Source organism: Microtus oregoni, unplaced genomic scaffold (genome assembly GCF_018167655.1).
Source record: "Microtus oregoni isolate MIOR12 unplaced genomic scaffold, Mior012 000048F_ref0000485, whole genome shotgun sequence".
NCBI classification, from domain to species: domain Eukaryota; kingdom Metazoa; phylum Chordata; class Mammalia; order Rodentia; family Cricetidae; genus Microtus; species Microtus oregoni.
This window is the reverse complement of record NW_024543222.1, coordinates 6,600,943-6,616,139: the sequence shown is the minus strand read 5'-3', so window position 1 is coordinate 6,616,139 and position 15,197 is coordinate 6,600,943. Positions and strand designations below refer to the sequence as shown.

Here is a 15,197-nt window from a genome sequence, read left to right as displayed (position 1 = left end):
TAGGACTTAATGAATACCTCAAGCAGCGCTGCAGGCAGCCGGCTCCAAGACTCCGGATGAATTAAAAGGGGTTTCATTCTATTACTGTCAGGATTCACCACCTCAGGCTCCCTCTCCTATCCTCCCTCCCTCTCTCTCTCTCTCTCTCTCTCTCTCTCTCTCTCTCGGTCTCTCTCTCTCTCTGTCTCTGTCTCTCTCTCTCTCTGTCTGTCTCTCTCTCTCTCTCTCTCTCTCTCTCTCTCTCTCTCTCCGTCCCCCTTACTTGTACCTGACACACACCCACTAAACGAACTGTGCTCCCGCGTTCAGGTATGTGTGAGCAGACGATGGGTGTGCATGTGCCCTGTGGAATGGAGCCCACACCAAGATACTCCCTGGAACCTCAGAACGTGCCTTCACTTGGAAACTAGGACTGTGTGTGTGTAGCTGGGTGAGCACCGTTCAAAGAGCAAAAAGATGCAGTCACGAGGGAACCAACAATCAGCTTCACGAACATTCACTCTAGGGAACTGATGAGTCTATTGGGCTTATCTACAGAGCACGCAAGGGTGCAGGGTTATGACAGGAGCTTGGGGGACCCCAATGTAGTCACTGGAAAGTGTCTTTCCACCATGTCAAGATGGCTTCCCCAGAGCTGCAGACAGAGCCCTCCCCTCTAGTTAACTTCCCTAAGCTATAAAATTCAGTACCTCTCCAGACCTGAGGTCACATACAATTGGGGTAGGATTATATAGGAACAGCTGGGAGGGGTATGTGGGTGAAGCTTACAATTCAGGTGAGGGGCCAGTCACCCCCCTGTCCCCTTCTTGTCTGAGGAAACATCAACATTCCCCAGGCCTGCTCCTGAGGGTCTCTGGCCAGCAGGTGTAGCTCATCTGATGCAGATGGCAGCTGTTTTGCTCTGAAGACAGCATTCTCCTGTGGAGTAGTTCTTTGCACTGTGTGGATCTATGTCACCATGATTGGTTTAATAAAGAAGCTGACTATTCAATAGCTTGACAGGTAGAGGTTAGCAGAGGGTAGATAAGAAATATGGGTTAAGATGTAAGAGTTAGCTAGTAACAATCCTGAGCTAATGACCAAACGTGTATAATTACTAAGTCTCTGGTTATTTGGGAACTGGCTGGTGGGAAAGAAAAGTCTACCTACATTCTCCAACACCAAGTTACCCCAACCCGACTGGCATGAGGGACTAGAACATCAGTCAGAGTATCTAAAAGAAGCCAAGAGAAGCATTTCTTCTCACCATGTGTGACTCCTTGGGGCTGATGACCATCTGTGAGAAGATGTTTCAAAACTAGTTTGGTGCTTAAATGGTGCAATGGTTAATCTCGATTGCCAACTTGATGGCTTTAAGAATCACCATGGAAACAAAGTTCTAGGCATGCTTGTGATGGAATTTCTTCATTGGGATAACTGAGTAGGGGAAAAGCCACCCTAAATGTGAGTGGCATCATTCTGTAGGCTGGGGTCACAGGCTGAAATAAAAGGAGAAACGCAATCCAAGCAGAACAACCCCCACCCGTTCCTTGAGTGATGGTGGGCGTGATGTGAGCACTTGCTTCCAGCTTCTGCAGCCATGCCTTCCCTGCCATGATGAACAGCACCCTCAGACTGCTGAGTCCAAACACGCCCTTCCTTGAGTTGTTTGTGTTAGGTATTTTCCATAGCAATGAGAAAAGTAACACAGATGTTGACTTGGGAATCCCTGCCCGCTGTCCAGAGTCCTAACACTGCATATCTGGAGGTGAACACTACTTGGAGACAGTCTCAGTGAGGTCATTAAGACTCAGAACTAATCCCATAGGGCCATGTCCTTACAAAGGAGACGGGGCAGTGTTGTGTTGTGTTTCTTCTAAGGTTAAACCCTTGCGTCTTGGAGAGAAACGTCTTAAGACTAGGATGTAATGAGAAGTGAAACAAGAGGATTGTGTTAAGAGAGGATGTTTATGCAGAGGTGAAACAAGAGGAGGTTCTAAAGGGAAACAAAGCACTCTACCTTATAGGTGGAATTCCTTAAGCCAGGAAGTAAGCAACTCAAAATCACTCTAGGAAGTCCCTGAAACCAACCAGATTCACTTTGTCCCTCCCTCCCCAAAAAGTATATAAACAGAAAGACTGTTGGGAATAGTTCTCAGAGAAGCCAAGCAGCCAGGAAGAAGCAGAAACCAGCTGATCTGTCACCAGCAAAGGACACTCTGTGGCCTCTTGAACATGTTGCTTGCAGACTGTGCAGTGTGCCCCAGGGTCCCAGCCTCGTGAGCTGTCACTCAGGCTGGGATGGGCTTTAGTGCTGAAGCCATCTTTGAGTATTCTGTTCCTATAGACCCCAGCAAAACTCACTGGTTCACCAGCTTGGCCTTGGTGGTATCCATACTTTGGTCTGTGGTCAGAACCCTATCTGGGGTGAGTAGACATTCATTCATCTCCCCAGGACTAGGGTCACATCACAGCAGACATACAGAGGAGAAGTCAGCTACCTGCAAGCCAAGAACAGGCCTCTGGAGAAGCTACCCTGCACCTAGATACTTCCATCCGACTTCCTGTCCCCAGGGTTGGCAGGGGTGGGGGTGGGAAGAGTATTTCCTCTGTTTCAGCATGCCAGCCTGTTTTGTCTGGGCAGCTCAATCAGGTTCATGGGAATACCACATTGTCTTCTGAACAACTCACAAGAAAACTGCTCCCAAACCACTGCCTAACTCATGAAAAAAGAAAGGAAGGCAAGGAAGTAAGCCAAGTGCTATCTGGGTTCTAAGCTTACTTGGATCAGGTATAGCATCACTCTTCAGAAGCTGAAAGAGTTTTGAAAGTGTATCATCGGACAACAGTCCCATAAGCAAAGATATATAATTGGTCCACTTGCCTGTACAGAGCCCACAGCAAGAAAGTAGATCTGGTCATTTATTTACATTATTTAATACCCACAGTGATAAAGAGATCTGGGCTATCATCATCATTATCATCACCACCATCATCACCACCATCATAACCATTATCACCACCACCATCACCATCATCACCACCATCACCATCATCACCACCAACATCTTCACTACCATCATCATCACCACCATCACCACCACTATCATCATCATCATCACCACCACCATCATCACTACCATCATCACCTGATGGAGGAAGGTCATTGGCTAATAAAGAAACTGCCTTGGGACACTGTCACTAAGACAAAAAGACAACCCACTGACTGGGAGAAGATCTTCACCAACCCTGCTACTGACAAAGGTTTGATCTACAAAATATATAAAGAACTCAAGAAACTAGACCGTAAAAGGATAATCAACCCAATTATAAAGTGGGGCACTGATCTGAACAGAGAATTCTCAACAGAAGAACTTCAAATGGCCAAAAGACACTTAAGGTCATGCTCAACTTCCTTAGCAATCAGGGAAATGCAAATCAAGACAACTTTAAGATACCACCTTACACCTGTCAGAATGGCGAAAATAAAAAACACCAATGATAGCCTTTGCTGGAGAGGTTGTGGAGAAAGGGGTACACTCACCCATTGCTGGTGGGAATGCAAACTTGTGCAACCACTCTGGAAAGCAGTGTTTCGGTTTCTCAGGAAATTCGGGATCAACCTACCCCTGGATCCAGCAATACCACTCTTGGGAATATACCCAAGAGAGGCCCTATCATACAACAAAAGTATATGCTCAACTATGTTCATGGCAGCATTGTTTGTAATAGCCAGAACCTGGAAACAACCTAGATGCCCTTCAACGGAAGAATGGATGAAGAAAGTATGGAATATATACATATTAGAGTATTACTCAGCAGTAAAAAACAAGGACTTCTTGAATTTTGCATACAAATGGATGGAAATAGAAAACACTATCCTGAGTGAGGTAAGCCAGACCCAAAAAGAGGAACATGGGATGTACTCACTCATATTTGGTTTCTAGCCATAAATAAAGGACATTGAGCTTATAATTCATGTTCCTAGAGAAGCTAAATAAGAAGGTGAATCCAAAGACAAACACATAGGCATCCTCAGGAATATTAACCTTCATCAGGCGATGAAAGGAGACAGAGACAGAGACCCACACGGGAGCACCGGACAGAAATCTCAAGGTCCAAATCAGGAGCAGAAGGAGACGGAGCACGAGCAAGGAACTCAGGACCACGAGGGGTGCACCCACACACTAAGACAATGGGGATGTTCTATTGGGATCTCACCAAGGCCAGCTGGCCTAGGTCTGAAAAAACATGGGATAAATCCGGACTAGCTGAACATAGCGGACAATGAGGAATACTGAGAATTCAAGAACAATTGCAGTGGGTTTTTGATCCTACTGCACGTACTGGCTTTGTGGGAGCCTAGGCAGTTTGGATGCTCACCTTACGAGACCTGGATAGAGGTGGGCAGTCCTTGGGCTTCCCACAGGTCAGGGAACCCTGATTGCTCTTCGAGCAGATGAGGGAGGGGGAATTGATCGGGGGAGGGGGAGGGAAATGAGAAGCGGTTGTGGGGACGAGGCAGAAATCCTTAATAAATAAATAAATTAAAAAAAAAAAAAAAAAAAAGAAACTGCCTTGGCCCATTTGATAGGCCGGCCTTTAGGTGGGTGGAGTAGACAGAATAGAATGCTGGGAAAAAGGGAAGTGAGGTCAGAGACGCCATGCTGCTCCCCAGGGCAGACCCGATGAAGCTCCGACCCAGGATGGACGTAGGCTAGAATCCTTCTCGGTAAGCTACTGCCTAGTAGCACGACACACATTAATAGAAATGGGCCAAGCAGCGTTTAAAAGAATACAATTTGTGTGTTGTTATTTCGGGGCATAAGCTAGCCAGGCGGGCCGGGAGCCTGTGGCAGGAACACAGCCCATAGCTCCTTCAACGATCACCACCATCATCACCATCATCATCTTAATCCTTTGTTTTTCAGCCTTCTGCAAAAACAAAAGTCCTACCATATTTCATTTTGCTTCCCTTCTTACCTTGTGGCACATTCTAACAACCACCATGCCTTGCTCCCACCCTTTCAATGAAGAAGTCAAGGTTACAGGCCTGAGCCCAGAAGGGATGGAGGAAAAGAAATCCATTCTTAAACTAAAGAGGATGATAATTCAAAATGGTTGGTGGGAGGAACTGAGGCACAAATGTCAAAGACTTAGGATACATTAGAGTCTCGGGGAACCTGAAGTATAGTAGAAGTTACAGCCCTCTGCCTTCAAAACACATAGATCAGGTCACACAACTAAACCAAAAGTCATGAATCTGAAAAGGGAACTGGAGGGGAGGGGTTGATAACAGTGGGAGAATATAAAATGGTGGAGGGCGAGTAATCAGAATGTATTATCTACATATATAAAACTTCCAAAAAACTTAACAAACACAAGTACACAAAAATTTTGCATACTTTAAGAGGCTAATTAAGCATTTGATGCTCATATACAGACCCCTAGACACATACATACATACAAACGAACAAACAGACAAACATACAGACAGACAAACAGACAGACAGACAGACAACTATTCACTAGTGTCAAAATGTTCTCTGCCAAATTCTCGATAACACGGAACAGTAGAATTAATCTAAAGGACTATCAGTCATGCAAGGTCAAGGCCAGTAACAAAATGGGATGGATCCAAGAGTGTCCCATCCAATAAGAACATTTGGTCAAGTTCAAAATCACAAGACACAGAACGATGGCCAAGGATGGCCACAGCACAGGCCTGGCGATCCTCAGAGGACACACAGGAAGCCAGAGATGGTGCCTGTGCCTGTGGCTGGGGGTTAAGCTACAAGTGATTTGAGGTTGGAAGTAAAGTCCCTCTTTCTCTTTAATCCCTGCTGTTACATTTTGAATTAGAAGAAAGACTTAAGAAGGGTGGGTGGATAGAGGGATGGGTAGGAGGTTAATGGAAAGAGTGAGAAAGAAAACTGGGAGTGAGGGATGGGGAAGAGAGAGAGAGAGAGAGAGAGAGAGAGAGAGAGAGAGAGAGAAACAGGTAATGATAGAGTTTTAAAGGAACTCCTGGCCTCAGTACATCCCCAAATAGCCCCAGCTTTGAGAATAGCTGATACCATAAATGTTAGACACAGACAGCCATCAATAGCTAAGTGTCTAATAAATGATTTTCCCAGCCTGGCTGCTGCTACCACCCGGGGCAGCTGAACTTCCCTCCCAAGGCATGGCTTCTCTGGCTTTTCCCCCTGCTGAACCAATTACAGAACATGATAGCAGTGCCATGATTGTTTTTTAAAGGCTGGTGTTTGTCACTAAATGCCCATTAAGCTGGCCTCCTTGCTCCGGTTACAGCAAGCTAAAGGACAAATCCAGATGGCACAAGCAGTGCCCCTTCAGGCTTGGTCTGCAGGAGGCCAGGCAGCACAAAAACATTATCAGTCTGAGACTCCCCAGATGCCTGACACCCACAGGTGCATCCAGGTGAGACGAGCTGGCAGCGAGCAAGCCATCTTCAAGAGCTGCATCCAGGCCTGCAGCAGAACGGTTAGCAACAGCTACAAGGATTGCTTGGCAACCAGGTAACAGGTGGTGCCTCATGTTCTATGGCAGGTGAGAGGCCTGCAGCTCCCTCTACGCAGCCCCACCATGGAATACGGGTTGCCTGGGAAGATGCAGAAAACTCCCAAAGCTCCCTGGAAAAGGTACCCTGAGGGGTTAGGGAGATAACTCAGTCTATAAAGCACTTGCCTTTCAGGCATGAAGTTCTGAGTTCAAGCCCCAGAACCTACATTAAAAAAGCAGGACACAATGATGTGTACTTGAAGTCCCAGTGTAGGGAGACACAGAGAGACAGAGCCCTAGGATTATGTGGCCAGCCTGCCTAGTCAACTTGGCAAGTTCCAGGTGAGTAAAACAACCACCCTTGGGTCTCATAACAAACGGACAAAATGGTTCAGAGTAGCTGAGGAATAAGGGCAAAGGTTGTCCTCTGGCTTCCACAACACACGCATCCACACCCGTGTGTGTGTGCGCGTACCGTGTGTGTGTGCGTGCGTGTGGCGTGTGTGCGTGTGCGTGTGTGTGTGTGTGAGTGCGTGCGTGTGTGCGTGTGTGAGTGCGTGCGTGTGTGTATGTGTGTGTGAGTGCGTGAGTGTGTGCGTGCGTGTGTGAGTGCGTAAGTGCGTGCGTGCGTGCGTGCGTGCGTGTGTGTGTGTGTGTCTGTGTCTGTGTCTGTGTGTGTGTGTGTTTGGCAGTTTTTGACAGCCACCCTGAAACCCCAACTCCTTTGGTTGAAAAGACAAAGAAGTATGGCCAGGCCAATTTTTCTACCCTACAAAAACGTTGAGTTAGGGCCACAACAGCCTCACAAAGGCACACAGGAATAAAGCAAAGAAAATTGCAAGTGAGCATTCACAGAGATCTATGTGTCTGTGCACTCAGGACCGGACATGAAAAACGACGCATTTGGTGGAAGACAGCCCTTGACCACAGTCCTGAGGGAGAGAATGACAGGGAGACTGAGAGTGTAGGAGGTGTGTGATAGGTGGCAGAGGGAAGCTGTCACTGGCCCTCCACAGCCTGAGATCCTATCAGATGGATTTTATTTCCCGGTTCTATCCCAGCCAGGAAGTGGTGGGAGGCAGAGAGGGTCAACCAGAAAGAAGGCACTCAAGGTTCTTCCTGGATAACACACTCTGGGCAGAATCTGAATGGAAACAGGGAGCTTGAGAGCTGCACAGGGCAGATCCAAGCTCAGCCTGGACCCCTCTGAGTTTGAGGAATATCTGACTCCTTTGGAGAGACTCTTCCCTGCAACTCAGCAGAAATGACGTTGTTTTCTTGTCTTTAAAGTGTTCTGACCCCATATAGACAATGCAAGAGACGCATGTGCTCCTTCCCAGGTGAATCAGAAGGTCAACATCAAGCAAATGAAAAGGGCACTTGGGGTTCGCCGGGAATGGGGAGATGGGGAACGGACCAATCAAGGCTCACCCTTTCTAACTTAAATCAGTCCCATTCAGAGTGACCCCTACCCATTCACCCAAGTTGGGAACAGCAACAAAGCTCTTCCAGCTGCCTGTATAATGGACAAGCGTTTGCATGAACACATGAGATGAAGGAGCACAGACAGAGCACCACTGTGAGCAGTGAGGCAAGCAGCCGGGAAGGGCAGAGCATCCGGCATTCCCTCCTCTCCAAGTACCAGCCCCAGGTCTGGACCCTCCCTCCGATCCAGCTCAGCATCTGCAGCAGAAAGCTTGCCTGAAAGAAGCCCAACGCTACCTATCCGGATGGAAAGCTCTCTCTCAGGGAAGAGCAGTGTGGCGGGGCCCTCGGGATCAGATTTCTTCATCAGTGCAGGGTCCAAGTTCAGGGCCAGGGCCGTCTGGGGGTCTTCTGCAGCACCCTGAAACAAGAAGCAGGACGTCACCACAGCACTTCCGTGTCCTCAGAAACTCCAGACCCTCAGGACCACAGATGTCTGGACAAAGGACCCATGTCCTGCTAAGAGTACCAAGGGCTGAGTACCTGACATGATCCAGGTCTCACAAACTGGACTGTTGAGAAGATGGCAAGCTTTGGGTAGATGACTTTGAAGGTTCCAAGACCCAAGGTCTAAGGAGTTGGCACTGATCCCCTAAATGATAACACCCCCATACACACACACACGCAGAGAGAGAGGGAGAAAGAGTGAGTTTGTCACTACTGGGTACTGAGTATGACAGACTTGGAACATGACCTATTTAAGCACATGGGGACACTCATCCATCCCACCCGTAGCTGCCTCTTCTGGGGTCTGTGACAGAATGCCAGACAAGAAACCTGCAGAATAAAAGGCATTTTGCTGATTATTTCATATGATTCTGTCTATGATGGTGGAGAAGGCACGGCAAAGCAATGCAGTTTACCTCACCGCAGCCAGGAAGCAAAGAAAGGAGACAAGCCCCAACTTCTCCACCTTTCCCTTTTCTCTCCACTTAACCCAGCCAGGCCCTAGGCTGAGAAGATGGTCCTGCTCACATACAGAAGGGATCTTCCCACTCCAGGCAATCTTCCCGTGGAAATACCCTTACACCCACAGAATAGCCTCAGCATCGGTTACTGTGAATCCAGTCAACCCTGAAGATCAATGGTCACAAGGCCACCACTTGTCAACACGATACTAGGACACCTCCCATAAGGCCACAGCGCTCTGCTCCTAGGATGCAGAAGGGTCATGTCCACCCCACCAAACAGGATGCATTCTGTCCTCTGAAAGTCCTCAAAGTCATGGCCTCAGTATCACTCAAAATCTCAAGTTCAAAGTCTCTTCTGACACCTAAGGCAATACCCAGCTGTGAATTCCTAGAAAATCAAAATTCGAGGTGTATGCTAACCATCTACAAAAGCACAGAGTAAGGATCCCTAATTCAAAACGGAGGAGTGGGAGAATAGGGAGGACAGACTGAAAGGCAGCAGGGGAAACGTGAGACCCCACAGCTCCACAACGAGTGACCAGGGCACACACTCGCACGGAAGCACACAGCGGCTTCCCAGGAGATCCTCACAGTGAGCCTGGTTCGATCACATACAGGCTGGTCTCGCAAGCACCCTCAAAGATCTGGGTGTTGTGGGCTATTCGGACACTGTGAAGATATATTGCCGTGATTGGTGTAATAAAAAGCTAAATGACCAATAGCTGGGCAGAAGAGACAGGCGGGACTTCCCGGGCAGAGAGAGAACACTGGGAAGAAGAAGTGGAGTCACCAGCTGGACATGGAGGAAGTACGGTGGGCAGTACAGAGTAAAGGTAACTGAGCCGTGTAAAAGAAATAGATTAAAAGATATGGGTTTATTTAAGTTATAAGAACTAGTTAGGAACAAGCCTAAGCTAAGGCTGAGCTTTCATAATTAATAATAAGTCTCCATGTCATTATTTGTGAGTTGGTGGCCCAGAGAAAACTCCGTCTACCTTGGTAGAAACCTCTACACCGCCATGGCTCGTGCATTCAGTGTGCCTGCTAAACCAATGCTATACAGACAATGCCAAATCTGCTCCCATGTTAAATCACCAGACCAGATCTGACCATAGCTACAAGAGGCCTGTAAAGGTCTGGGTGAAGGAATCTAAGAGTAGAATTCCCTAGATAGCCCTATGTAAGCAAGAAGCCCTGGTGTTCACTATTCACAAGAAAAATCCTTCGGAAGAGTGTGTGAATTTCTATTGGAAATGTGCTGTGAGTGGGGTCTGGCCTAATATTTGATTGTCTCAGTGGAAAGTGTTTGGCTTCTCTTCAACGTAACTGATCTCTTTACAGACTATGCCCTTCTTGTCCACAACTTACAGCTTACTCCTTTTCCAGACAGCCTACATATTTTCAAATCTTTCTGCTCTGCTTTTTTGCTCACAATTCTCACTATAAACTTGACTAAAAGCAGCCAGCGATAAACCATCCCATCACCTGAAGCTTATGCTGTCTGGGAATCTCCTCTGTCAAGTTAATTTATGCTTTACTTTCTTTTTATTATTTTTAATTGTGTCTCTGTGTGTGTGTGTGAGAGAGAGAGAGAGTGTGTGTGTGTATGTGTGTACATGTATGTGTATGTGTGTATATGTGTGTACGTGTGTGTATGTGTGTATATAAGTACAGATGCCCACAAAGGCCAGAGTGACTGATACCCATGGAGTTGGAGTTACAGGGGGTGTGAGTGAGTGTTGGGAATCAAACTCAGGTCCTGTGCAAGAGCATTATGTGTGCTCTTAACCACTGAGTCGTCTCTCTAGGAGTATCCATAACTTTAAAGTTGGCCTCCCATGAAATTTTAGGACAGAAATTTTATAAACAGAAGTCTTTGCTAGGACATAACAGGCACGGTCTGCAGCCCGGCTCTCAGCAGAGGGCTTCTTGCATCAGGAACCAGGTGAGAACATTCTTCACTGTCTGAGTTTTTATGGGACTCTGGTCTCCTGAGTTTCCAGCAGAATCACCCACTAAGTCTGCTTACAGCTTCTAGGGCATGTATGGGCCACACCTCTAAATGGTTCCAAATTGTTCCCACACACCAGAGAAAGGTATAATCAGGGTTAGTCACGACAATCCCCCAATTCTGGTACCAGTTTTCTGCATTTGCTACTTCTCTATCACCATAACACAAACTCCTGGCAGAAGAACAGAGGAGGAGGAAGCATTTATTTTGTCTCACAGTTTTGGAGACTTTCAGTCCGTCACCATGGGGAGGGCACAGCATTGGACCGCGGTTCATAACAGCCGGTCAAAAAGCCAAAAAGGCATACAAATTACAGCTTTCCTTGGGAACATTTCTTTTGGGAAAGAATTTCAGAAAAGGTGTGCCAGGCTGTCCCTTACACACACATACCCCTTTGTGTTTTATCATGACCATGATGATCAAGGACAAAAAGAAACTAAAGATTCTGATATTTTATATCATCATTTCTTTCCAATTAAATATTAAACATGAATACTTCATGGTGTCTCACATCTTTTTTTCCCATAGTTTTTTCGATAGTTTCTTAATTCTTTATACATCAAACCTTCTATGGAGTACTTTACCAAGAGTACCAAAGCCTCATTTAATCTTGTCTGAAAATGGGGAGAGGGGCAGAAGCCCCCATCCCTGTTTGGCCAGTCCCACACAGTCCCCAGCTTCTACACTGAATCCTGGAATTCCCCTCTATCACACTGCGTGACATCTGGCTCTTGGCATCATGGTCAAGGCTGACACCACAGATGGACAGGATCCTGGGTGGATGAGAAACCCTGAGCAAGGCAGCCCACACCTCTGCAGAAGGCCCCTTCAACCACTTTCGGGTGACAGCTGGTGTCTGCGTGATGAGCCGTTGGCCACGGAGTCGCAGCTCTTTGTTTGTTTGTGTGCTTTAATTATTTCTAATTCTACATCTCCCGCTGCTATCTGACAGATCACGGCAGCAATAAAAAGCGTGCTTCACCATGAAAGGGGAACAGCTGACGGTCTCGCCTTTGTCTTCCTTCTTTGATGATGTGATCGGCGAAGAACTGGGAGAAAGATGGAGTGGGGGGGGGGGCAATCACTTCATTGCAGGGGAAATGCCACTGCATTCTTGTGCACCAAGCTGAGGCTGAGACCGCTCATCCAACTGAAACCCTCCAGGAAGGCACAACTTGGAGACAATCAGGTTGATTTAGGACAATGGTTTTTAATAGCATGATTTTAGTCTCCCCTCCCCAGACCTCAGAACACGGAGGTGTGTGGGTGGTTCCTTTGATATTTCTCAATATTCTATCATGTTCGAGACAGCCTCAGAGCAAAGGACAATCAAATGACAATATTGCTATGTGGAGCAGCCCTGGTTTTGAAAGATTTGGGCTGACCAAGACCTCACAGCTCCCCGCATTATTACAGATTAATGCTGGGAATCCCGGGCTCTTGTTCCTACCAAGAAAAGAATTCTGTCACTTTCTCGGATGACTGCTGCCTGCCTGCCCTCACGATTCAATACATTTTTAATTAAGCATCAACTGCCTACCAGAGCTCTGCAGCTCCTCGAGATATAAAAGAGCCAATTCCCATTCTGCACGAACCGTCCCTTCTCCTTTGAGAGACCATAACAAACAATCAATGACAGATTGAACAATTAGAGACCTAAATAGTGACAATGTTCGGAAGAAAGGGACCAGGAAGGTGGCTCAGTGGGTCAAGCGCTTATTGTGTAAGTGTGAAGAACTGAGTTTGGACCCCAAGTATTCAAGAGCCAGGCACAGTGGAGGTGCCTGTGACCCAGCTCTGGGGAGGCCAAGACAAGCGGATCCTTGGATCCCATTGGTCAACCAGCTGAGAGACCTGAGGAGTCCCAGCTTCATAAGGCAGAGAATGGCCCAGGAAGACATCTGGCATCGACCTCTGGCCTCCACACGCACGTGCATATATGTGCATTTCCACATATGTACACACATATATACCACACACATATGTACACACACATATACCACACACATATGTACACACATATACCACACACATATACCACACACATATGTACACACACATATACCACACACATATGTACACACACATATACCACACACATATGTACACACATATACCACACACATACCACACACATATGTACACACACATATACCACACACATATGTACACACACATATGTACACACACATATGTACACACACATATACCACACACATATGTACACACATATATACCACACACATATGTACACACACATACCACACACATGTACACACATATATACCACACACATATGTACACACATATATACCACACATATGTACACACACACATACCACACACATATGTACACACATATATACCACACACATATGTACACACATATATACCACACACATATGTACACACACATATGTACACACACATATACCACACACATATACCACACACATATGTACACACACATATGTACACACACATATACCACACACATATGTACACACACATATACCACACACATATACCACACACATATATACCATACACATATGTACACACATATATACGACACACATATGTACACACACATATACCACACACATATGTACACACACATATACCACACACATATGTACACACACATATACCACACACATATGTACACACACACATATACCACACATATGTACACACACATATACCACACACATATGTACACACACATATATACCACACATATGTACACACATATGTACACACACATATACCACACACATATACCACACACATATACCACACACATATATACCATACACATATGTACACACACATATACCACACACATATGTACACACACATATACCACACACATATGTACACACACAAAGAAGTTGAGTAAATGCAGAAACAAATGAAGAAAAATATGTCACAGTCAAGGGTTATAGCCACTCTTGTTCCCAGCTCTGTGACGGATGATTGTCCAGTGATTTGTATAAGCTTTGCCATTATTAAACGTGGAGGTGTGTGTGATCCTTGGGACAGTGGCCTCTCTGTGTAGACAAGCATTTAAGAAAAAAAGAAAAGGAGAACAAATTGTGGCATCCCCGTAGCCCTCAGATCTTTCTACCACTTCATTAACCCAGACCCCGGTGGCTGTGTTGCTTCGGATTCATGTTTTAGGGAGTAGGAGGAAGTACACTTAGAAGCCTCCACCCCAGCTGTACGGGAAGCTGCCCTTTTAGGGCCAGCAAGACGGCTTAAGGCAGTGATCCTCTACCTTCCTAACACTGCAACCCTTTAATACAGTTCTTCATGCTGTGGTGACCCCAGTCATGAAACTATTTTTGTTGATACTTGATAACTGAAATTTTGCTACTGCTATGAATCATAAACATCTGTATTTCCCAATGGTCTTAGGTGGCCCCTGTGAAAGGGTAGCTCAGCCCCAAAGGGTCATGACCCACAGTTTGAGAACCACTGGCTTAGGAGGTATAAATCTGAAGACCTGCATTTCCTCCCCAGATTTCACAGTAGAGAGAAGAGAACAGACTCCCAAAAGTTGTCTTCATACATTTCTGTCTGTATGTGTACTCCAGTGTGCGCTCTCGCTCTCTCTCTCTCTCTCTCTCCCTCCCTCCCTCCCTCCCCCTCCCTCCCTCCCTCCCTCCCTCTTTCTCTCTCTCTCTCTCTCTCTCCCTCCCCCCCTCCCTCTCTCCCTCCCTCCCCCTCCCTCCCTCCCTCTTTCTCTCTCTCTCTCTCTCTCTCTCTCTCTCTCTCTCTCTCTCTCTCCTGCACATACTCACACATACAACTAAATAAACTTTTTTAAATGAGACTCCCTTTTTAAATGTTATTTATCTTATTTTACATGTCTGTTTTGCCTACATGTCTCTATGTTCATGTACCACATGAGCTCCTGATTCCCAAAAAGGTCAGAAGAAAGCATAAGTTCCCCTGGAACCAGAGTTACGGACGGTTGTGAGACACCATGTGGTGCTGGGAACTGGACCTCGATCCTCTGCAAGAGCAATAAGTGTTTTTAACCACTGAGCCATCTCTCCAGCCCCAAGAGGCTTCCCTTTTAAAAAACTGGAACAGGACCAAGATATCTCACCTGTGTCCATGCCCACCTGTGCCACCCTTCACGAACTTGACCACACATTTACCCTTCAGAAGGCTAAGGCCTTGTGACTGTTACAGTGTATCGGTCACAGCTAAGATATGCCTGTCAATACAAGGATGGAGGGAGAAGATGGGATGTAGATACAATTTGACCACAATGAAGA

General features: G+C 46.4%; 1 protein-coding gene across 6 annotated transcripts in view; it reads right to left on the bottom strand.

The window, feature by feature from the left end:
• Window positions 1–15,197, bottom strand: part of Slc39a11 (solute carrier family 39 member 11) — a 441,115-nt gene that overhangs the window by 231,428 nt on the left and 194,490 nt on the right. For 5 of the 6 annotated variants that reach the window (XM_041635707.1, XM_041635709.1, XM_041635706.1 and 2 more), the window contains one exon: window positions 8,203–8,347. In XM_041635707.1, coding sequence (XP_041491641.1) covers window positions 8,203–8,347 — 145 coding nt within the window. The remainder of the gene's footprint in view (window positions 1–8,202; window positions 8,348–15,197) is intronic. The other variant, XM_041635710.1, reaches the window with a different exon arrangement.